We start from the raw sequence: 26445 nt of genomic DNA on the forward strand, positions 1-26445 counted from the left end.
AGACATATATGTACAAAATAATTTGCTTCTGGTTTGAAGAACACTGTTCCTGATTGTTAATTTTCTTTTTTTTTAAAGATTACAAATAAAAAATAAAATTCAGATCCACTTTGTTCACAATGGCTCTTTACCGCAAACCTTTTCTGTAGTAGAAGTGATGACCTGTGAAATATGAGCCGGTGTATGTAGTTTGAGATGGTTGAGGTTTCTCACTGTCTCCCATTCACATGCCACAAATTCTGTGTAACCGATATTGTTTGACCTTGGCAATTCCCATGAAAATATTTCTCAAACTATACCAGATCTAAGTTGGTCTCAACCAATCGGGGCGAAGGATATTTTCAGAAATTACGCAAACAATGACCCAACGCACCGAAGTTGGAGGAAATTCCATCAGTGTTGACTGAGCGATGTAGGGGTGTCATAGAATAGGCTACCTCAGAGTGATCTTCTTCCCGTTTGTGCATCAGCAGAGGTTTAATTAGGTAAAGTGTCTCGTGAGACTAGATGCTTAATGGCTGCGGCTGTTTAGAAACAGAACTTTGTGTGTTATGTCTGTTGGTTGAGCCTCTATTTCAAGCTCTTTCTATATTAACTGTAGTCCACTATGGGGTCCATGTTCACATACTAAAAGAGAACAACAAAGCAGCTGGTGGGTGACCTTCCACTCTCTCCATTGAGCTCAGAGGAGGAGAGAGACAACATAGGCTGGCGCAACTCTCATGGTGCTCAAATACAACCCTCTCCCAGCCAACAGCAGCTGCTTCGCACTATTTTGGTCTTAGGATCACCACAGCAATCCTTCAGACAAGGAACAATTTTCACACTCAAGGGGGAAGGACTGCTCTAAAATAAAACATACCTGTCAACCCTCTACAGACACCTTGGCAATTGAATCGCCATTAGCAAGTGCATTTTTTAGTTCACTCACCAGACTGATAAGACTATATAAATATGTAGCTATATTATACATTTTATATTTCTTATATATATTTTATATTTATTTTACTAAATATGTTTGTAAAATGGCACAGCTTTTTCAATATCTGAAATGATAGAACTTTAGTAATTTGAATTAAAACTTGGTTATAAGGATGCATATTAGTAATTTTAACTAAACGGACTAGTGGTGGTGCTTTTTTGGTCATTCCGTGTTTCTGTAAATAAATAAATAAATAAATGGAGAAAACTAGCATTAATACTGGTAAGATAATAATACTACAAATTCTACTAAAAATAACAATATAAAATGCAGTAAGGATTAACGAGCTGCTGGATTCATGAATATTAATCAGGTTGTGTACATAAGCTAGACGATTATAGGTGAACGCCAACCAATGAGATTGTCGTTTGAAAATTAATTCCGCCTAATAGCAGAGAACCTGTCAGTTCTTAAAAGCTGAAGAATTCCAATGTAACGCTGTTAATTTGACAGAAAAATATAACAAAGAATATTGTTTAAGTATAGCGCGTCAATTATGCATGGTATGTAAGACTCTCTCGCTCTTGTCGCTCTCTGCGTGAGAAAAAAACACCAACTGACGGCGAGTTGTGCACCTTCACACTGAAGTTTACGGTACGCGAAATACAGGCATGCTGTCCATCCACAGAGATGAACGGAAAAATAGCACAGATCGCTTCTCGTTCGATGAACAGAGAAACTCTGAAGCGCTCAGCCGAAGTGTTCTACTTAGCTTCCCACTCACACACTGGCGAGTAAAATCTGAGAATTTATTAGCCAGTGGCTAATATTAGAGTAAAGATAGTGGCTCAGAGTAGAGTTAGTGGCTCAGAGTAAAGATTTAGATGCAGCAGTAGAGGGTTGTCTGTAAGTCGAGAGAGAGACGGCATGGCCCTCTCTCTTCTGCCTAATAATTTTGTGCATTAATGTATGTAATCATTTCAAAACTCTTCTTTGTCTAATAATAGGTTATAAGACATTATTTGGACAGGGTGTTGGACAATAAAATGGGAAAAAACAATGCCAGGACATGCTTCAAAACTTTGAAAAGTCATCTTTTTAATTATAATTTATATCAATAATTTCCAAAAAAATAATATATATCTATATATACGTTTCATTATCATTAAGGTGTGTGGGACAGTTCATATCAAAACTTTCAGCAACATTTTTCCATATGTTCAGCCTTTAAAATGAAAACAATACATTCAAACCAATTTAAAAATGTTAAGATATTACAATGACTGATTCGAGCCATTTTAAATGTCGTATTTAACCCTTTCGTGCTGTTGCAGGTCTTTATTACCCGTTTTTTTGATTTAACCAAAATGTTATGCAAATTTTTATCTTGAATTTGCAATTAATGATTCTTCAGTTGTGAATTTTTGTATGGTCAATCTGAAGAGCTATGCTAGATATTAAATCATAACAGCACAAAAGGGTTAAATTGAATACTGTTTTTCAATAAAACATCTTAAATACCAGCAGTGTTTTTATTTTCTTTCTTTCTTTTTTTTCTTTTTTTATAAAAATACACAATTTGTAACTTTTCTTGGTATAGAGATTAACTTTTTTGTAACTTCTTGGTAATGGAAACAAAATGACAAATAAATCTTTACTGGTTAAACAAATGCCAAATTGTAAGGGGACATTTTAAATACATCTAATATGTATCAGGTCAGGATGGAATATAAACAGAAATAGAAAACAGAAAAAACAGCGATTTACATAGCCAATGAGTGTAAATCAAAGATGTTTACCCCACCACAAAAAAGAAAAGAAAAAAAAAAACATATTTCTTTAAAAGATATTATTTCTTTAAAAATAAGTCTGTTTTACATTTGAAGATTACTCTCTCTTGTCAAATGACAAACCATCATCCATTCTGATGCTCTTCTCTTCCCTCCTCCTCCTCTCTCACATACTCTCGCAGTCTGACAAAACCTCTGTAAAAACAGTTACCCTGTTACTGCTGAAATTCATGCTTCACACAACACATCCATAGCTGACAAAAATACACCATGCACGCAGGATGTTTGAATCAATCAGCAAAAGATGCAGTGCTGTAATTTTAGTCAAGGCCATTTAGTGTCCAACTGTTGACTAAATATATTCTGACTTTGTATATAAAATAGATCTATTTTTATGTATACATTTGTCATTTAAATACTGGTGCGAATGCACCATGTGCACAATAATTGCAACCACATCCTCATGCACCACCAAACCAAAATAATGGAGAATAACAGCAGATTTCCACAAAAATCCCCAATTAAGACAGCATTTCAAAAATCACATTTTCAGAGGTAAACTATAACACTGTTACAAATTCTTAAAGGCAACCATCTTTACATTCGCGTTTATAACCATTGGGTCCACCTGAATGTATTCAACACAATTAAGCAGGCATAATACTGAGACAGGTACCGCTCTGCACGTCAACTTTAGGGGTAGTGTGGGGGGTTTGGGGGGTTAGTGGGCACAGTCTCAGGCCGTGAATATTAAAGGTGCAAAATGTCACAATTAGTCATTTCAAAATAAATAAAATAAAAGCCATGCATTTTGCCCTAGTACAATGTAAAACTGCCTATCCTTCAAAAGAAAACACACACACAATTTTACAATAATACCTTAAATATATTAAATCAAACCACGCACTATTAAAAAAAAAAAATCTTGAAAAATTATAAATCTTACAGTTCAAACTGTTACGTGCTGTTATTTTCAAGTTTGATTTTACATTGGATATTTTCGTCATCCTTAGCTACAGGTGCAGAAATAAAGAACACAACAGAAACAAAGACAAACAAAAAAAGTCAAGACAAAGTCGTTAAACCAGTACCATGCACAGGCATGTCATAGACGAATCTCCTAAAACAGGAGCAAGAGATGTTAGACAAGGCTGTAGAGATGGGTAATGGAATAAGACTGGCAAGTGACCCTTTCAAAATGTGCATGGTGTTTCGAACCAAGCGGAAAGTGGACACTGGTACACACTCCTGCTGCCCAAACACACTGGCAACCCGCTGCACATCTCCCCTTTAAAACGTCAGGTGGTAAAATAGTAAGGCAGCTGTTCGCTTCCGTCAGCTAAAAGTGCATCTCCGAACATATCCAGTTAAGTCCCCCCATTCCACCCCTCCCTTAGCAGCAGGGTGGACATGCACTTGACTGGGTACGGCTTGGATCAGCAGATTCTTTTTCTTTCCCAACGACTGCTTGCTTCAGCTTTCAGAGCCCAAGCGAGTCACAAATCATCGCCAGAGGAACTGGGTTGGCTCAAGCCGAATGGTCCGGGTTTCGTCTTTCTCCCATGATTTGCTCTAATTCCAGTCATCCAGTCCTTTGCCTGTTTCTGAGTGTGACTGGTGCCATTTTGTTTTAAAGGCCATTGACGCAAGTGCGGAGAATTATGGGGCCTATGCCGCTAGTTTTCATGAGCTCACTGAAGGGTCGAAACAGTTAGAGGGTAAGTAATTATGTTGAATAACATTCAGGCACAGCTGCAATTACATGGCAAGAGTAAGGTAGACTACATTAGTTGGTGACTGACATGGGGCAAAGATCAGGGCCGAAATCCTCCATCTGAGTGCGAGAGTCTTACCTGAGTTTAATGTGCCATCAAGTGAGGAAATGAACAAAAATAATTGCCAGTCCAATATTTATCAGCATCACTAGTATGACCAATATTGAGTTGGGACCCTGAAGAACCGGCAAAAAAGACAAAGCTGGAGGTTAGCAATTGAATGGCACCCGCTCTCATATAGCAAATAAAATACTAGGCATGCACCAATATTACAATTTTTTATTTAATACAAAAAACTATACTACTTTCAAGTAATGGCCAATATTTAATTTATATGTTTAAATATAAAATAATAAAAAAAACATTTTGAATTATGCACCAATATTCAAATTTGAATTTTAATACCGAAAAGCTGATAATTATTTTCATGTAATGGACAATATTTATTTGATATGTTTAAATATAAAATAAAAAATATAAATTTTAAATTAGATACTAAAAACTAAAAAACACCATTTATATAAGCATGCATGATACAGTATATGAATACCATACTGTTTATTTTCCATTATTAGAAATGTTCAGATTTATTAGTATCAGTCAATACTGGATATTTAAGTGTGCAGGATCATTTGAATTATTTACTTTAAAGGTGCACTAAGCATTTTTTGATAAAACGCTTTAGACCACAGTTCGGACCGAGTCCCAAAACACACTTGTAGCCAATCAAAAGTAAGGGCCATGTCTTGTAATAATGGAGAGCACTCAATTTGAGTGCAGATGGACATTGGCAGATTGACTGAAGATAATTATGAGAATCGGAAGATAACAAAAGAGGAGAATGTCGGAGAAACAAAACATTAAAAAAAGAAGAGTTATGATCAGGCAAGAGGTAGGACCCAAATAAATACTGAAGCAGCTTTCCAGCGGTGGAGAGAACTCAGGGAGAGGGAAGGCCTAGAATTGGACACCCAGGTTGCATTGTTTCTTTGCGAGTAACTTTGATTTAGCATTGTTTCACACATCTTATCTGTTGTTGGCTTTTGTTTGAATATGCTTGTGTCATCTTCACTTGTTTCCGCGATCGTTGTTATGCCAGGGTTGTGTGGGGCACAGAGATATAAAAATAGGCAAATTGTTTTGGTGCTTTCAAATATCAACATTATTTGGCAAAAATTGCTTAGTGCACCTTTAATAGTGCACCTTTAACACTGTTAAATAAATATATAATTTAGAAATCTCATACTTAACATTATAATGTTGTGATGCCTCAATTCATGTGTAGCACTTAAAATTATTGATTTTTAATTTAATGTAATGTAATTTATATATTATATATACATTAAGAAAATATAGATGATTATGTATCTGTGAATTATTATTTTTTTTTTTATTGTGAAAAGAACCTAGTCATATTACATATTATATTGATAGTGCTAAACACAGCTAAATATAGTAATTTAACAGATAAATGTCATGCATGTTGATGTTGCAGCTACTTACTGACTCCTCCTCAACAATGTCAGTAGTAATTCCATGCTGGCTTTCTTAGTTTCTGCTAGGCTCTTTGGCTTCAATGATTCCTGTTTCTTCAGTTTGGGTTCGGGTTTGCTCTCTATGGCCATTACTGGTTTGGGGGTCGGTGTGCGGTATTGCTTTGCAGCAGGGGGCATCTTGGTGTGAGCAGTCGATGTTGCATGGTGTTCTTCATCCTCTGGATCATCAGGTGGCATCATCACCTCCGCCTTCACAAAGTACCCGTGATATTGGGAGTGCAGCTCACCATTCCCAGGGCTGGAGGCATTGGCGACTGGCGCCGGCGGCTTGGAGGGTTTGGATACCGGTACTATTTCCTGTTTTACTTCCTGTTTGTCTGATATCCTGGAAGTAGCCTTGGTGACACCCACTGCCAGGCTTTCGGCAGCAGGGGTCTTGTTTTCCTTGATGGCTTTTGGGGCACTTCTGTTAAAGAAGGGCTTTTTCTTGCTGAGAGGGGGAGAGGGAGGTGGTGTGGGTCCCGGGCTTTGGGAAGGGGACTGGTTTGGGGTCGTGCCTTTGCGATAAAAGTGCGGACTTCCTGAAGGTGATTTCTCTTTCTTTTCTTCTGGTACTTCTTTAATCTCGATAGGCTCACTGGAAAACCTTTGCTTGATATAGTCAGGACCTTAAAAGGGTATAAAAAAATCAGAATTAGTTTACTAAATATTTTTACATTTTGTATATAGATATTAATTTTTTTATTTTATTACATTTTATACAGTCTGATTCTAAAAATAAAAAAAATAAAAAGATCAAATGATTACTGCCAGACAAAAAGACCTTGATGCATCTAAATCTGGCTCAAATGCTTAATACCCAGAAACAAAACATCTCAAGAGCGCTGCTTGTGAATATCAAGCTCAGAATAAACTGCCAGCACAACAGATGCAATTTCACGTTTTTTACAGTCTCAGTCTCTTAGTGTTTATGCAGGGGATGGACATTAAGAACTTTGCCACTTGCTTTATGATTGAAGTCTTAGCTTCCAGTCATTCTCCAGATTCTCCAGACCATGGATATGGCCTCGCAGCTGACACAGATGGGCTTTCTAGAACTTGCACTGGACTGTGCCCAGGCCTAGACTACAAATAAATCACACTGTTTATCAGCCTTTTTAAAGAGCTAAAGTGCGGAACAGCTCGTCTGCAGAGAGTCTTGACACCAAACACTCTCAAATAAAATGTGAGTACATTTCAGAAAGAAAACTTTCAGTCCACATTGATCCCTTGAGTAAGTTGAGTTGACTCTTTGTTGACGCAGAAAAGGTATTTTGATATTTCTAGAAGGACAAATGTGAAGTTATGAGCCTGGTGATTTTTATAAAGTCTGTAGGATTGAGGATCTTTGACCTTTATATTATAATTTGGCTTATATACAAGTAGCAGCAGCCTAATTATTGTGAAATAAAATCTAGATTGTAAACAAAAATGAGTGTCTCACTAAAATAAACATTTGTCATATTTATCCCAATCCCCAAGACATAGTTTCTTAGGTTATTTTAAATAAAATGGAATTAAACTTGACTAGTCCTAGGTAATGTTTCCCTAAATCATGTGCAGACAACCAAGGTTTTGAGAAATTCAGAACTGAAAACCTGACTACATTTCACTTCATGAACTTGACTTTAAAATTAAATGTATGGAATAACTAAAGGGACATGGTTGATGGGGAGGAAAAATTCAATTCCAATGTTTTTTTCATTTGTGCAATTCTTTTGTGTTCCCCAGGAAAAAAAAAAAAAAAAAACTTTGCATTTACTCATAAAATAATTTGAGGGTGGATTCACGTGTCCTTCTTTATGTTGAGTTACCCTTTCTGGATCATTTAAACAGGGGCACCGGGCACGTAACAGATGGAATAAATAAACTTAATGTAAATCTATCTGCAGAGATAATACTTCAATTCGGAATAATCCCCAACTCCACAGGTAACAGATTTATCCTTAACAAATAAAATAAACTGACATGCTACTCAAGCTGGTAGCCCTGTTAGTAGAAACTTTTGACCTCGTTTAGAAAAGTGCATGTATTTCATAATCTAAAGATATAGAAAAAAATGGTTATAATTCACAAACAGCTACCAGAGTTGTAGGGATTCAGCACTGTGATTCTTTGCATCCACCCAGCAGCTTTAATCCCACTGAGGTTGTGCTGTCAAATCCGGCTAGTGCGCAATTATCTGACAATTGAACTAATGTAATAGACAATTATTTTATATATTAATTATTTAGGAAGCAACAGGGATTCTGTGCATTACATAGTAATCCACAATATGTAAAATATATTTAGCTTCATAAGCAAGACGTCACTGGCCAGCCATGCAGACCTGCGTTTGAGTTGGGGGTGGAGATTTAAGGATTCCACTTGGACCATTTAGGAATTATCCTGAAACCATTTGGTAATGTATGGACAAATGCCAAAGGCATTTTAAGGCTTTAACAAAGCTTTATATGAGCAGAAAAAGGTTGAAGAAACTGGCCCTTACTAAACTGAGGTTAATGTGATATTACAAATCATAAATATATATCAAATGTGACATTCATCACCAGCTTGTTTCATGTAGGTAATGCTAATGTATCAATTGTTTAGGATAAAAATTCCAGTCTACAACACACATTTATAATTATTGTGCCTGATGGTTTTTTTTAATAATTTGCAGGAATTAAAATTGGTCGGAGCTTGGCTCAGAGAAGCAGTAATTTATGCAAATGATATTCCTCCCCATCACAACTCATTTGCAATTGCATCTGCCTTCTTTGCCTTTGCTTGACAGGGAGGCAAAAAAGAGACACTTGACCCAGACACAAAGACAAGGACACAAAGGGAGTAATTAGGGAGGGGCGAAAGGGCATAGAAAACGCGTGTGAGTCTGTGTATGAGTGTGTGCATGAGAGGAAGCGGATGTGCACGTGGGTGATGGGATACCTGGTTGATAGAAGTTGGGGGACAGTTCTCTAGCCACTGCTCTGGCGATATCAGAGTCCTGGCTGGCAGACAGGGCCGCCTGGTCAGCTGCCTCTGCTTTGGCCCTGGCGTGTGCGGTTCTAGGTAAAGCAAAGAGACAGAGCTGGAGTCAGACAGCTTGGATGATAAGATATGGGAGGAGGGCACAGCACTTTAACACTGCTCCTGGCACTATCAGTCACCACCACTGCAGTGGCTGCAAGTCTATTGTGCCACTCACAACAAGCACACAAAGATGCATTCATTAACAGAAGCTAAGGAACAAGTTACTATGCTGTGTACTGGTTTCATTTTCCTATTCACAAAAAAGCTATAGTGCTAAAAATAGTGCAAAATGTTGGCATTAATCAGTTGAAAGAGTACATAATTGTCCTCTGTCAATCTGCAAACATCTAGAGCTGAGTGACAAATATATTTGATATACACTACCATTTCAAATTCTGAGGTCCGTAATATATTTTAAAAGAGAGAGAGAGAGAGAGAGAAATGAATGCCTTTATGCTGCAAGGATGCATTCAATTGATCAAAAGTGTCAGTAAAGACATAGGGCCCTATTTTAACAATCTAAACGCATAGGGGGTGTCTAAATCCACTTTTGCTAATTTAGCGACAGAAAAATGTTTGGCGCGCCCGGGCGCATTGTCTAAATGGGTTGTCCCTATTCTCTTAATGGGTAATGGGTGTTTTTTGGGCGTAACATGCAATAAACCAATCAGAGTCTCATTTTCCATTCCCTTTAAGAGCCAGTTGCGCTCTTGCCATGACGGATTTGCTATTTACACTGCGAAATTTAGCAAGTGCAAAGACAGAGAACGTGTCTCCGAGATGAAACATAGCTGTTCATGTGTGAGCAGATAGCCTAATTCTGATACATGCGATGACTATCCATTATGGCATGTAGGCATTTTTATATTTAATTAGCCTTAAAAAAATTATTATGCATTGCAATGCTTTAATTTTTTATATTTGGCATGTGTGTGTGCTGCTGTGCGTCCCCGTGCCTCAGCAGTGTTTACACTCTTTAAATAACCCATGGGCGCAAAAATGAGTGTAAATGCATTTGCTAATTAAACTACGTGGCGCTGGACGGGAAAATGTGAACGCCGCCGGACTGAAACTAGCAAACACACTTACGCTGTGCCTTGTATCGCATTGCGCCGTGTGTATGATAGGGCCCATAATGTGAAATGCTCTAAAATATTTCTATTTCACATAAATTATGTTTTAGCGTTATGAACTATTAAACTATCATTATTTTTAACAATTAAACTTTCTATTCAGGAAAAAATAAATAAATAAAATAATGAATATAATGGTTTCCACAAAAAATATCAAGCAGAACAACTTTTTTGAACACTGAAAATTCAGGTTTGGCATCACAAAAATTAATGACATTTTAAAATATAATCAAATTGTAAAATTTTTTAATAATGTTACAGTTTTTACTGTATTTTAGATCAAACTTACTAACCACCAAACCAGTATTGTATCTTAATATTTTCTTTCAGATATATATTTTACTTAATAACACATTATATATAAGTCTTAATGCTCTGAAAAATTAAAAACATGTCAGAAACACTTTTTTTGTAGGAAACTTTAAGAGCATTAAAACAAATCACTGAAATATCCACAAAAATGTATGCCAACTTCAAAACCACTGCAAATATATAAATATTAAATACATATATAAATATTTAATATACTCCATATTTAATCCATAAACTTTTAAATATAACTTAGTATTTTGTATCAGCCCAACAAGGCTTTAAATAACCCATTGGACACTTGTTATGTTCACATGAGTGAAGAAAGAGTACAGATGTATGTTACAGTATATGGTATATAGGGTCTACAAGGGTATAACTTCATATATTTATATACAGATATGCAGTGCCATGAGTACTGGAAGACCATGCAAACCTAATTTTAGTTTTCTTTACATTTAGCATTTAATTCTGAAAATTTTTGTTGGGTTACTCACTCCTTTCAGTAAAACTAGACCATTCTTCTTTTAGGCAGTGGCCTACTTAAAATTCCCATCACATATGCAGAGTAAAATATGAAAATCAGTGCAATATTTGTTAAACATTTAACCAATACTATTTTTTTCCTTTTTGCATTAGACCATGCAGTCTGAATGAAGACATAATTGTCAGCTGGCTGTCATGAAACATTCCAGACAAAGTATCTTTCGAAGTCCATCTACATTACAACTGTTATGCTAAGCTTGCTTTTAAAGGATCATAGTCTTAAACTGTGGGGAGGAGCTCGGTCTGTATTCATCACATTCTAAGGAGAGCTATGTGAATAAATTAAATTGAATATAAAGCTTTGGTTGAATGAATTAAACTAGCTAGCCTTTTCCTTCTAAAAAACAAACCTCAAGTAATAAGATCTGCAATATATATATATATATATATATATATATATATATATATATATATATATATATATATATATATATATATATATATAGTACAGTATAATTGTGATATATAGCACCGGTCCTCTGCTGAGAATTGCAATAATGTTGATAAATTAAACCTTAAATAGGAGAAAGATACACTGTAAGCTTGAGCTAGAGATTCATGTCATTGTGTGGTGGCACTAACACAAATATACTGAGTGTCTGGTGTTCATATAGAGCAAAAGTAGCCCAGTGATAACAGGATTAATGATTTATTATGTTTCAGCCCAAACCAGCTCCTGAAGAGATCCATCTAATTCAGGGGTTCTCAACCATGGTCCTGGAGGGCCACCGTCCTGCAGAGTTTTGCTTCAACCTTGATCAAACTCACCTGCCTATATCTTATAATAATCCTGAACATCTTAATTAGCTGTTTAAGGTGTTTCTGATTAGGGTTGCATCTTAAATTTGCAGGACAGTGGCCTTCGAGGACCAGGGCTGAGAAAGCCTGATAGTTCACTGGGCATCTGGACTTCTGTAGCCAATGAAACATGTTACAACTAGGTCTCAAGAGCTATCAGCTTTGCTTTTGCAGTTATGCTACTGTTCAGAAGTTTAGGGTCAGTAAGATTCTTAAAAATAAATTTCTGCTGCACATCCTTACTACTGATTAGAATTCCAAACTATTTTAACCTTGTATTATATTCCGAATCAATTTGTTCCATTTAGATTTTTGAGCTTCCGTAACTTCTAGTTAAGCTGTGATTTTATTCTTGATATTTTACTATAAACATGCATGCAAAGTGAGGATGCACTGATGTGTTTTGAAGTGCACACAAATAATTTTCTGACGATTTTGATGTTTGCGGGTCAAATTGACACACATTTATTTTTTTTTCAAGGCAACTGTTCAGACCCAAGTTAAATATATTTCTTGGGAATATGTTGTTATGTTGGCGTTTTGCTACCCTGGAAAGGGAGAAAAATATGAGTTTTTCTCATTATTTTCAGTGCTGAAAAAGACTTTCTCAGACTCAGATGGTAAAAGTGAGCTATCATTTATATTGTCAATGTATATGAAATACTATTTAACTTATCTTTTTCTTCCAAAATAAATTTTTTTCTCATTTAGGGCCATGAACATGTCTAAAAGAATTGTGTTCCAAATTTGAAGTTGATATAAAAAAAAAAAGAGGTTCCAATGCAATTTTGTTTAGATGTTATACCACAACTTGCCACTGGTGGCTTTCCAACGATATGTATTTTTCAAGATTATGAAAAGTTTTGATTCTAAAAGACCATTATTCTACAAGCATGGCTTCTCTAAACACACAAGGCATATATAATATTAACACAGTATTAAGAGAGCATCTACATACTATTTGTCAGCATTTGTCCCTAGGCGTTAATGGACCTAATGTGATATTCTTTGGAGTCTGAGCCAAAGAACATCTCCTAGGCGACAGATGGAGCACTTGCATAAATTCTGAGGGTTTTAATTTGGCAGTGTCTCCTCACATTCGCCCACTCTATCACACACAAGAGCTCAGATAAAGATTTGAAGAGGAGCACATCCTCCCTGCTTGAGCCCACAGCGACTTGTCTTGATTCTGATCTGTCCAGTTAGCCTGTACAAATGTATATTTCTGTATGAATTCTTATGCTGCTAGTTTATATAATGTTTTCAGTGATATGTTGGACTCCACTGATAACTATACAAACATTCTAGGGCTGCAAATCATTACAAATATTTAAGCATGATTAATCTTGTATGTTCTTTAGTTCAAATTCCATGTTTCTCAAAATGAAACAACACAAAGCAGTGAAATAGGAAATCTATGATGTGTAAGACGTTTTTTTGTTATCTTCACTGGCCCTCTGCAGCCCTCTAATGTACTGTTTGCATTAACATTTCTATGAATGACAGACAGCATTTCACTGGTGTGTGATATTTGACTTCAATTATAATTCAATTCAAAGAATGTTAATGACTCTTAAAGGGTAAAGTCTAGTTTATGTCTGATTTGTGAAGAAAAACAACAACAACATGTCTTTCTACAATTACTGAGAAATGCTTGCTGTGTTGTGGACTTTTTGGTGGGTTTCCAAAAGGCACTGTTAGCCAACTATGGTCACAAGTTCCGCTGAACTCTAATGATAACAACGGAACTGTGGTTGTAGTTGCTTTTGGGAAATGCACCCCTGATCAGTTTCAATCAGCTCAAAATGTTCTGATTATTTTTTTAGAAACCACAGAACAGAATGAAAATGAATAAATGTGTTAACATAATTAAACAACATTCAACAAACAATACTGTTCAAAAGTTTGGTGGTAAGTAAGTTTACTTTTGAACTTTCTACTCAAAGAATCCTGAAAAAAGTAAACGTTTCCTCAAAACTGTTATCAAAATTGATGATAATAATACATGTTTCTTGAGTACTAAATCAGTATATTAGAATGATTTCTAAAGGATCATGTTATGAAAATTCAGCTTTGCCATCACAAGAATATAATCCCATTTTCAAAATATATTAAAATAGTAAACTTCACAGTATTACTCTTTTTTACTGTATTTTTCATCAAATAAATGCAGCATTGGAGACATTTATTAAAATATTTAAAATATTTAAAAAATCTTACTGATCCCAAACTTTAAAGTAGATATAAAGTAGCGTATAAAGTAGATTACCATAGAAGAAACAATCCTCTACATAAACTGTTGTTGAGGACAAACAGAAGATTAAGATGGTTATCTGTTCAGGTAATCTCATCCATTAAAGCCTTGACCAGATAAGCAGGACGCATAAATCTCACATATGAATTGTGAAATCAACTTTTTACAAAAAAATGAACCATGGTAAAGTTTGCACTAAATTATCACAGCTTCTATAGTCTCCTCAAGAAAGTATTAAATAAAATGGCAAATAAATTATTGTATAGAGATCCCTTTTATAATCTACACTCATTGTAGCAACTCCAATATTTTGGCAGGAATTAAGATTGCCACGGTACAAGAAAGTTAGTGCTGATAGGATATATACGTGCACACATACATGCAGCTCTAAACCGGAGTGCTCTAACAGATGATAACAGGACACAGACTGGCTACTGTATCAGTGACGGCTCCAAGACTATATTCTTGTCAGCGATTGAGAAGCCAACTCCTGCCTTGCCTTATTTAGTCAGGCTCAGTACTGGCACACAGTGCACACATGTGTGAGAGAGCACAGAGCTGAGACCCCCCACCCCACCCCGCTCTTTTTCAAGACTCCTTCAAGGCAATCCAAAGCCTTCTCAGACTCTCCACACATTCCCTGAACCCTCCCAGTGCTTATCACGTCTCTGCGTAACAATCTTCAAAGACACTGAGAGATATTTAATTCATCCAGCAGCTCTGGGACATATTACTATTTCATTAGCTGCATGGACTGTGCAAGCTCATTATAGCAGCTTTCATTAAAATTCATACTCATTCAGCTATCAGAAGGAAGCTCATGGTAATGAATGAACAGGACAAGGACACGGTTTTTGTGCTGACAGAAAAAAGTAAATAACTGCATTAATAGAGCAAAGCAAAATGCTTCCTAAGTAAAAAGCCCTAAATAAAAAAACCTGCATATGAAAACCAAAATAAAGAATTACATAAGGAACAGTTCAATTAAAAAATGAATAATATATCATTATTTAAATTTCAGTTGACTTTCTTTCACAGAACACAAAAGGAAACATAATGGTGTAAGGAGGTGTCTCCTGAAATTATGTTTGATGAACAGACCAACATTTAGGCCATTATTCATTGATAATCATCAGTGAGTTGTTAACCACTAAGATCAGATCAATGATTAAGTGAGCTGAACTAGAGAACCAGATCATTCTGATTCATTAACATCAGATCTGCTTTCTGAACTGATTGATTAAAAAGATGATTCATTCTCAAATCTGATATCACTACTAAACTCAGGCAAGATGGGGTGAATATAAAGATTTTCAGCATGCAAGTCATGTAAAACATTTTTCTGATGTTTTTTTTTTTTTGAGCAAACCTCAATCCTCATTCACACATATTACAATTATTTGGCAGGATATTCTATATTAATATATACATTGAATAATGTGTGTTCCACTGAAGTTTGGGACAACATGAGGATAAAAGTAAATTATGATGAAAAGTTTAATTTTAGGGTGAACTGTTCCTTTAACCATGATATTGTCATCCTAACTACTCTCCAATGTTGATAAAAGGAAAAAAAGGTCTAAGGAAAAGAACAAAAATGAATATATTGAAGGAATACTAATACTAAACAAGTGAGAAACTTCTCCTACACAAGCACTAGCACTAGCACTAGCATATAAGCTCACAAGTACAAGAGTTAAGAAAAGAGTTTAGTTACAAGAATTTAGTGATTTTCAGGAGTGGGAAAACGTGTTGTTGTGTTTAGAAATCAATATCAGGCATTTCCTCCACCATTCCATGTGTGACTTAACCGATAATTATGTGTTATGTATAACACGTATAAAAAGAACCGACAGTAATGCAATCCCAGAGGAATTAAACGGCTTTGCCTTTGAAAACGCCTTTGCCGGTTGATTTACACAAACCACCAAAGTTACATAAGTATCTCCTTTGAGCAAATTACATCTATGTTAAATAACTTCTCTTATGAACGTATAGGCCTTTTAATTGTCATAATGGCCAGGAAAACATAAACATACCATGCCGTTTCTCCAATAAAAATGTTTAAATGATTATAAACATTACGACTGGCACCCGATTCCTCTGTGAGTTCATTCAGCCCATCCTGTTGGCCCTGCATTGATTATGTGATCAGTATGAGAGCTATGGCCGGGGGGCATGTGATGGCACTCATGCAAACAGACTATTCAACGGGGCTCTTCTGCACAATAGCAATTTGCCTGGTCACCTCCCTGCCGCGTTTCACTCATTCACATGAGGACGAATGAGCAGCCATCAATTCCTCTACAGCTTGGGATACAGCATGCAGATGCTATGTTGGTTGGAGGAATGTGAGCAATACTGTTGGTTAGATGAAGAAACTTGCAAGATAGAGAAAGAAAGAGAGTGGGATTAGATGTTGTAGGTATGCCCTTAAGATGCAATTGATCGTGTGGTGTAGGATTGATTAGGATAGAGGAAGTATTAACCTTGAGGTGGCAATTTCTACTTTTGTTCGGGCAATGGCAGACGCTCTTATGGCTCCTTCAAGGGCACGGTCCACTTTCTGCTTCGTCTTGGTGTTCTTGAGGGGAATAAGCTGCTTCTTGATGCCACGCACCAAAACGTTATTTTTGTACTTCCCCTCTTCTTTCGTCCCATCAGGGAATATCGTGCACCCGTAGCCGTGGCGTTTGTTGTTTATCCACTCGCCTTCATATTTCATCCCATTGGAGCGCTCGCTGACACCGAAACCATTCCGCTTGTCATTCTTCCACTCGCCCATGTATGACTCGGTGGTGGTGGCATCAACGTTGTCCTCAGCCGGCATGTACTCATCAGCCACTTCTCCATCGCCAAAACTAATGGTGGAGTTTGCATCGCTAGAGCTGATGCGGCTGATGGTGGCGTCGCTTCGTGCCGAACTGCGTTTGCTGGATATGGAAGAACGGGAGTCTGACTTCCTCAGCTGCTTGAGGCTCCCGAACAGTGAACCCCGTCTGAAAAGCCCCTTTTTTTTGCCGGAGCCCACTTCGCTGTCACTGTGGAAGTTCAGGACGAAGCCGCCACGGGTGCCAGCAGGGCTGTCGGACATGTGGTCGTGAAGAACGGAGCCGTTACTCTGCTCGCTGCGGAGGGAGGCCAGTGAGGTGCGCAGCGGGGAGCGGATGACAGTGGCCATGCCGTAAGGCACGCTCTGACGTACGCCATAGCCGTGTCGCATGCCGCCCATCCACTGGCCCTGGTACGTACCTGACAAAGGGATTAGAGAGACTTTAGTCTAGATATTGCATAACACATAATACAGGGATTAAAAAAAAAAAAGAAAACACCAGAGGAGCTGACATGTCTGGGTGCTTTGATGTTTTTTAAGCAATTTTTTGAAATGTTTTTATTGAAGCGTCACAATGTTTTCAAGCTAATTAGATTAAATGATGAATTCATTCAAATGATTATAATAAATAGATTATAAAAATAAGTTATTAAATAATTAATAAATACATTTATTTATTTTTTTTGCATTCCATGAATACTGAAAACAGTGTCATTAATCAAAGACTTTATTCAATATTACCATAAAATATTTTATTCTCTGAATTCAAGAATAAAGACAGTTTGCTGGAGGAAAAAAAACTCAGTGATAAATCAATTCAAGGACAAGTTACCATCAGCAACCATGTTTATAATCTTTCAAAACATAATACTGTTCGAATGCATTGGGTTGGTAGGATTTTACTTTTTAAATATTTTTGAAAGTTTTTGAAAGTTCTCTTCTGCTTATTAAGGCTGCTAAAAACAGAAATATTGTGAAATATTATTGCAATTTAAAAAAAACTTTTTTTTATTTTTTAAATGTAATTCATTCATGTAATAGCAGGGGTGAATTTTCAGCAGTGATTACCCCAGTATACGGTGTCACATGATCCTTCAGAAATCATTCAAATCTGCTGATTTGGCACTCAAGGAACATTTCTTATTATTATCATTGATGTTGAAACAGCTGTGCTGCTTAATATTTTTGTGTAAACCAAAATTATTTGATAAATAAAAGAACAGAATATCTTTACTGAGACTTTTATTAATTTCTTTCAAAATTAATAAATAATTAAAGAACTGATCCCAAACCTTTGAACAGTTTTGTATGTCCTCACTATTCAATACCAATACAAGGCAATATACAGTAGACATGCCAATTTGGTCCCCATCTAGGTGAAAAGTTTTTTAATCTCACTTTCAGCAAATATCCAAAGTTTTAAAATGCATAAATAAAATAACACGCAGACCATAACTAAATAAATTATTGTCAGGCTAGTAATATACAGGTGTAATCCTATCCACATTATGATGCTGAAGTGACGAAGTGAACAGCTCTCCCTCCTATATCTCATATGAGGGCCTGTCAAACCTAACAGCTTCAAGAGCAGAGCCAGCACTATTTTAAAACATGGAAGTAATCGGAGCCGTTGTGAAGTTTGTGACTCCAGCCGACCATAACTCTTATTTATTTACCTATTTATCCACTTATTCCTTATGATTCTGTGTGTGTCATTGCCTCTACAGCAGTAATGCTGGTGAGCTAATATTCCAGTTATAGGGAAAGAGGCAGAATAGAAGCGACTTATGATAAACAGAGTGCAAAAGAGCCTCTGTTTCAGCAGTCCAACTGAGCTAGAACACTATCTTCAGGATTCTTTGGAGAAGATGAAAGTGGGTTATGAGTAAGCAGTAATGTCTCATTAATTCAACAGTAGGCCCAACTCTCTGACGCCACCACATTTCAAGAGAACTTCATGGTCCTTGCCAAATATTAATTTACCTTGGATTTTAATTTCTTCTTCATTTAATAAAAGATAATAAAAAATATATATACTGGAGGCATCACAAGGCAATACATAAAGATAAAAAAATCCACAAATTAGTGCTAAAATTATGCTTTTGCTGTCTCAAACTTCATATGGCTCCTTTGTTGGTTACTTGATAGAATTATTTTATTTAATTTAATGCACCTTGCGGCTTTCTATTTTACCCATAATACCAACATACATTTAAGTATGTTTGAATATTAATATTATATTAATAAATTATGTATAAACTATGCTTATAAACTTTAAACTATATAGGCGTCAAAATGTCACTTTTAATATTTTTTAACATGGTCACTGTATTTTAAAGTGAGAGTTCACTCGAAAATGAAAATCTTGTCATCTCTCACCCTCAAGTTGTTCCAAACCTTTATGAGTTTCTTTGTTCTGTTGATCACAAAATAAAATATTTTGAAGAAAGTTGATGGTAGCTATTGAAAAAATATTATGTAAGTGAATGGCTGCCATCAAATGTAGGCATTAGCCTACACACATTTTTGGAACAATAAAAAAATAGTTTCTGTGTTCAGCAGAAGTTCGACATGAGTGAATAAATAATGACATGATTCCCCCAATTTTACAATTTAAGTTCCATCGAAAGAAGTGACAGCACAGAGTTTCCACAAATAGCACAAATGCTGCTTGCAAAAGAAATAGGCTGAGACCAGAACTTGTCTACTAGTCTGCTAGAAGAGCTTAAAATTGACATGTTGCAGATGTAACTATTATTAGCCCTGACCTCTGTGAGCAACTTCTGCTGACCAGTCCAGTTATAGGCCATACGTCCATACATCAACTCAACTGCATGGACAAACTGCTTCATAAATCTGTAGACCATGATTTAGGGGCAAGATCTAGGCAGTAGAAATAACCCAGGTGCTTGTTTGATCTTTCACAAAAATGGAAGGAAAAAAAGAATCCTTATTATATTCTATACAAGAGGCCTTAGTTTTATAATGATATATTACAAAACAGAGACCCGATTTCACTCGGCAGCAGCAGCAGCATCACAAACACGCAAGACTTTAAAGAACATTAAATAGGTCAAGTGATGTTTCGCTGAACTCACCCCCATCCCCGTACGTCTCGACCCCATATCCATCTTGCAGTCCATTACTCCATGTCCCTTCATACCTGGCAGGTGTGTTGAGACTCTGGCGAACCCCATACCGACCCTTAAATCCGTGGCTCCACTCCCCGCGGTACAGCCACCTCCCCTTGGACTCCACGCCGAGCCCGTGCCGTTTCCCCTGCGCCCAGTAGCCCTTGTATGTATTTCCACTGGGCCAGGTGTACACCCCAACTACCTCAAACCCGTTGGACCAGGACCCGGAGTATTCGCCCTGGCCCTTGGGGCCGGTGCAGATGCCGTGTCCGTGGGCTTTTCCGTCCTCCCATCCACCGCAGAAAGTGCCGCCATCGTCGAAGTCGAACCGTCCGCCCGTCATTCAGATTAAGGACTAAAATGAGAGTGTTTGCGTCTCTATGGCTGCTCGTATGTCGTATGCCCAACAACTACAACAATAAAGCGAGTGGAGTGAATTTCAGACCGCGGGCGCAGTGTTGTGATGCGGTGGTGTCTGCTGGAGATGGCTGAGGGCGCGCATTGGTGCGAGTGTTGGCGGCGAGTGAGAGGGAGGATCGCGCACAGGCGCCGGAGCCGCAGGCGCTGTCACTGTCGCCGATCCTGGCTCTTTTTTTATGATCCTCTCTCCTCTGTTCACTTCACAAGGGAGGGAGAGAGAGAGAGGAGACAGGAGTCCAAAGCCGGGCGTGAGACACCCAGCTGATGACGTCAGTACTACAAGCCCGCCCTTGCGTTGTATGGTTGTACCACATCCCATCGTTTCACGTTATATGTGGGCGAACGATGCAAGTTTATTTATTTATTTATATATTTTTTTTTAAATCATAAGAAATAGACAGATTTGGATTAGCATCAACATAGTTTCTAAACATCTACATTAAGTCCCTTTGAATGATAGCATATTACTTGTTTTATTTATTACTTTAGATAGGCAGTGGTGGCCAAAATCATTAGAACACTAGTACTTCACCAGGTAAAAAATAATGATGTTTTAAGTCTGTTTATATAATTTGCTGTAGTGTCAGTAGGAAATATCCGTTTCAAACATTCATTTTGCCATTAATTCTAATAATCCAGTGAGATATTTGTTTGCACAAGGAGTCTAACAACAGCCAGTGCTCCACACAAAATTAAGGGCCAGTATATCTTACCACTAAGAGTTCTCTTAAATAGAAGTAAAAGTTTTTAGCTAAGAGTTTTCTCTTAAAACATATTTACCAAGCTGCAGAGACAGAACTTTATTTCACTAATAAATAGAGAAGTCTTAAATTAGAAGTAAGGGCGGAGTTGACCTAGTTGCTATGGATGATGTCAGCATGCTTACTAACTATTCACACAGTGATTGGCTGATAGTATCTGTCAGAGATTTATTAATGGAAATATTGAAGAGCACAATATTATGTTGCCTATTCAAATAAAGGTTTAAATAGATTTTTTTTTGTGAAAGGCTACATTCACATTAAGATTTAAAAATGCAGGATAAGTGTCACTTATTAATACATGCATCTCAATAAATTAGAATGTCGTAGAAAAGTTCATTTATTTCAGTAATTCAACTCATATTATGAAACTCATGTATTAAATAAATTCAATGCACACAGTCTGAAGTAGTTTAAGTCTTTGGTTCTTTAATTGTGGTGATTTTGGCTCATATTTAACAAAAACCCGTCAATTCTCTACCTCAACAAATTAGAATATAGTGACATGCCAATCAGCTTATCAACTTAAAACACTTGCAATTGTTTCCTGAGCTTTCAAAATGGTCTCTCAGTTTGATTCAGTAGGCTACAAAATCATATAGGGAAGACTGCTGATCTGACAGTTGTCCATAAGACAATCATTGACACCCTTCACAAAGAGGGTAAGCCACAAACATTCATTGCTAAAGAAGCTTGATGTTCACCGAGTGCTATGTCAAAGCATGTTAACAAAGTTAAGTGGAAGGAAAAAGTGTGAAAGAAAAAGATGCACAACCAACCGAGAGAACAGCAGCCTTAGGATTGTCAAGCAAAATCAATTCATGAATTTGAGTGAACTTCACAAGGAATGGACTGAGACTGGGGTCAAGGCCAAAGTCACTGCACCCATTTACCAATACATTTTGGAACACTTCATTCTTCTTTCTTCTGTCCAGCTTTTTGAAGATGCAAAAAAAAAGTTGGTTAAAAGGCCATGGTGTTGCTGTGCTTGACTGGCCATCAAACTCACCAAGACCTGAACCCCAGAGAGAATCTATGGGCTATTGTTAAGAGGAAAATTAGAAACAAGAGACCAAACAATGCAGATGAGCTGAAGGCCACTGTCAATGAAACCTGGGCTTCCATACCACCTCAGCCGTGCCACAAACTGATCTCCTCCATGCAACGCTGAATTGAGGCAGTAATTAAAGCAAATGTAGCCCCTACCAATTATTGAGCACATGTACAGTAAATAAAGATACTTTCCAGAAGGCTAACAATTCACTTTTATTTTTATTGGTCTTATGAAGTATTCTTATTAGTTAAATGTGAGCCAAAATCATCACAATTAAAATTACCAAATAATTAAACTATTTTAGTCTGTGTGCATTGAATTTATTTAATACACAAGTTTCACAATTTGAGTTAAATTACTGAAATAAATGAACTTTTCCACACCATTCTAATTCACTCAGATGCACCTGTATGTTCAGCTTATTGTCAGCCTCTTACATGTACAGTATGGATGAAAGGATGGATAGATAGATAGATAGATAGATAGATAGATAGATAGATAGATAGAAACATTCTAAACAAGAGCAGTCAAACATATCCGAGTAACTTATAGCAAAGCTCTGATAACACTTCGTTGACAATTATGTTGAGCAAATTTCATAATAAATTTTGTTGTGACAAAATGGGCTGCCAAAGGACCTTGAGATTTATGGATCTGGCATAGACTTTTATTGTTTCTAAATTCTCCCTCCAACAGTCAGACCAGTTTAGTTCACAAATAAGTCTAAAATTACACAGCTTACCTTGGCCATAACTTGTGCCACATCATTGTAACTAGTAAAGAAAACAACGGTAATGTTGTCACAACAAAATAGCTGAACATTCTCATGATCAGATGGGCCACGTTTGTCCCTGCTGGATTTATTACAGCTTTAGTGGTGGTAATGATTGGACACTTTGTTCTTATAACTAAAAATAAATCCTGAAAATGTATCATTTTTCGGCAGCATCAAAGTCATTTACAGGCTACAGAACTGCCAAGACCCACGTGCACCGTCTGAACACATTTTAGCAGTATGTTGCCCTGCAGATTGCAGTATAGACTGAAAACTCAGATGATGTCAGACACTGACTTGCTGAAAGATGAATGAACTTGTGCCATGCAGAAGGTGACAAAGAACGTCATCAGTCCTCAGAATAGAAACACTGATCCATGTGGACAGTACTTTACAACAGTGCTAAAACAATGTATGCAGAAGTACACATCCTACCGCTGGTAAGTTAATTCAGTTAAACAAAACTTAGTTAATAGACTTGGGTGATACTTGTCTTTAATATATATATATATATATATATATATATATATATATATATATATATATATATATATATATATATATATATATATATATATATATATATATATATATATATATATATATATATGGGAAAAAATTTATGTGAATAGTCACCCCTGTTGTCTATCCATCACCTACTACGCTCTCAATACTCGAATGCAGTGTCCTTGTTGAAAGACTAAATTATTGAATCTAGAGTTCGGTAATAATTCAGTCAAGATTCAGTATGATATTCATCATATGGAATATATAGAGAGAAAAAAAATCAAGACAGCTATAATAGACTATTAATATGTGAATCTACAACATTACATTTCTTAATGCGAGTGACATGAGTTGTATTGCTTCAGTTATTTTATTGCTAAAAACAAAAAAACATGCTTTCTGGCAAGTTTTTTTCCCCCAGGGTTGTTTATTGGTTTTCAGCACCAGAAAAAATTAAAATAACATTAACAAAAATGCACTTGTACCACATAAACAACCAAATAAACTAAATAAAATTAGTTTAAAAAAATACAAATACAAAAAATACAAATAATAATAATAAAAACAAACAAATACAAAAAATAAAATAAAACCCCTATTAAAAAAAAAAAAAAAAAAAGGAACCCAGCAGAACATTTTACCATAACACACCACAAGATGTCAGTGTGTGCTTGTCAATTCCCATTGTGCGTGGACTAGCTACACTTTAAATGTCTTCTACAGTACAAGTACATCTATTTTATGAAGTATGAAAATATATAATTGCAGATTTCCTCTCTTATGCCTCCTTTTGTACGCAGCCATTGGTTCTAAATACACATTCGGTTTATTGCATTTCCGAATGACTATTCCTATCACTTTGAAAAATTATATGACGTGAAATAGGCCTCTCACTGGTTCTATTTGGGCAAACATGGTTATGATGTCAGTGTCCTTTTCCCTAAACAGCAGCTGTGTTTAAATAAATATGCAGAGACAGAACCACTCCTAAAACAGAGCACAGATTCTTATACGTAAACTGCTAGGTTAAGCAACAGAGAATAAATTATATTAAGAACAAGAAAAAAAATCATGTCTATTTTAGGAAAAGAATATAAGTCATATCTCTATTTTGTTCTAGCTAACTGGAGTTTGTGTGTGAGTGTGTGTGTGGTAACAGCAGAACAGTTGAATGATTCCTTGCGTCATAAACCAAACATGATAATTTATAATCACTTGCAAAATGGCACTGGCTTACATGATTGTTCACATCAGGAGCAAATTCGGTTGCATCATGGTTACCCAATAGTTGGCAGCACTGTTATCCAATACAATATTTTTCTTATAGCCATGGCCACCTGACAAAATAAAGCACACCAGCTGGTCATTTAAGACCAGTTTTGTGCCACTCTAGGCAGAAGTTCATGGTGGTTCTCACAAAGGCTGGGCCCTCAGTATTTGTTTGGGGGCATTGCAGAGAGCTCAGGCTTCAAACGGGAGGGAAACGGAACAGCAAGCCAACAATAATACTTGCTAAGCACTTAGATGGAACAAAGACAAAACCAGGGCTGCCAGTATTTCCCAGAGGCCATTGCAAAGCCAAACTTTATTCCTATAGATAAAGCCATCAGTGCACTCTCTATCAAAACAAGTCTTTGTGGGAGACATGAGCATGCATACCTTTGTGCCTAAAGAAATATTTCTGCAGAAAATGCATTTAAAATGTGTCCACTGCATAATAGACAAATTAAGAAATATGAAATAGTCTTATCAAGACATACCAAGACAATTTTACATGCCGTATTGCAGTGGATTTTCCCCAGCAACCCACCGAAGCTCATATGTAAGCCCTCATCAAGGACAAGACGTCAAGTCAGGTGCTCAAATATCTCAGAAAAACAGTGCAAGTGCTTAGCTGGTTTTCTCTCCCTGCAAAAACAATGTAATTGATACTGTACAGCTGGCATGGACTTTGTTGTGTGTGAAAGTAAGATTTACTGTGCAAGTGAGCAAGAACATACATGTACTGTATGAATATATACTCTATATATCTCTATTTCTCTGTTAAGTTGGTCAGTATCCATTTGGCCAAATTATTCATCATGTGCATGAAAAGTACAACAGAACAGCACAATGCTGCCATAATTATGCACAACACAGAGACAGAATGAAATCTGGTTGGGAAGTTTAGTCGTAAATTGCATTGGATATGTTGCTCCTTATCACACCCCTTGTGTCAGCTTGAAAAACATGGTTGCATGACATCATCTCTTTTTCGAAACTATGATTTCAACCAGTACAACATGAGCTCTTGCCATTATGTCAGCTGTTATTGTTAAAACAAGACTTTTTTAAAAGCAAAGTTTGACTGTTAGTTACCCTCTTCCTTCACTGATGCTGGGAAGCATGAGAATGAAATTTTATTGCTCATTTATTAAATGCATTTTAGTCAGGGTTTCATTTGATAGCTTTTGCATGTCATCATATTGTGTCATTCCTATAAACAGTTGTAGTGGTGGTTGATGATATCGCCAAGGAATAATATTCTGCATTAATAGTTTGAATATTTATAAATCCCGTCTGTTAGTTCTATTTTTGTAGTGTAATTCTATATATGGTCCTGAAAGCTGGTTTCTTTTCTGGCATACGTGTGAATTGAGGAAGAAGAAAAAATGTTGGAATGCAGAAAGAATTGTTACGTACACATATCGAAAGGCTCTGGAGACAGATTCAGACATTCACATTTATACATTTGGCTTTAATCCAAAATGATTCAATGCTTTTAATGTATGCATGTTTTCTACTGGAGCAATGCTAAATACATATGGTGTTGTAATGAATCTAAGATTTGAAACAAGTGTCCATATGTTCCTCCTTCACTGAAAATGCCGGCCAATGCCACTTCCTA

The 26445-nt window shown here is 36.5% G+C and overlaps 1 protein-coding gene across 3 annotated transcripts; it reads right to left on the bottom strand.

Moving 5' to 3' along the window:
• Positions 1-2000: 2000 nt before the first annotated feature.
• Positions 2001-20685, bottom strand: LOC113045586 (junctophilin-1-like). 3 transcript variants are annotated; one of them, XM_026206021.1, is made up of 6 exons: positions 20006-20685; positions 16564-17326; positions 8951-9069; positions 5991-6651; positions 4566-4663; positions 2001-2907 (listed from the first exon to the last, which is right to left on the bottom strand). In XM_026206021.1, the coding sequence occupies exons 1-5, from the start codon at positions 20382-20384 to the stop codon at positions 4636-4638; spliced, it is 1950 nt and encodes a 649-aa protein (XP_026061806.1). In that variant the 5' UTR covers positions 20385-20685; the 3' UTR covers positions 2001-2907; positions 4566-4635. The 3 variants fall into 3 exon arrangements, with proteins under 3 accessions (XP_026061806.1, XP_026061807.1, XP_026061808.1); XM_026206022.1 differs by lacking the exon at positions 2001-2907 and adding an exon at positions 3976-4406; XM_026206023.1 differs by lacking the exon at positions 2001-2907 and adding an exon at positions 4444-4464.
• Positions 20686-26445: the final 5760 nt, after the last annotated feature.

The sequence above is a fragment of the Carassius auratus genome, chromosome 27 (assembly GCF_003368295.1).
Source record: "Carassius auratus strain Wakin chromosome 27, ASM336829v1, whole genome shotgun sequence".
Lineage (NCBI taxonomy): Eukaryota > Metazoa > Chordata > Actinopteri > Cypriniformes > Cyprinidae > Carassius > Carassius auratus.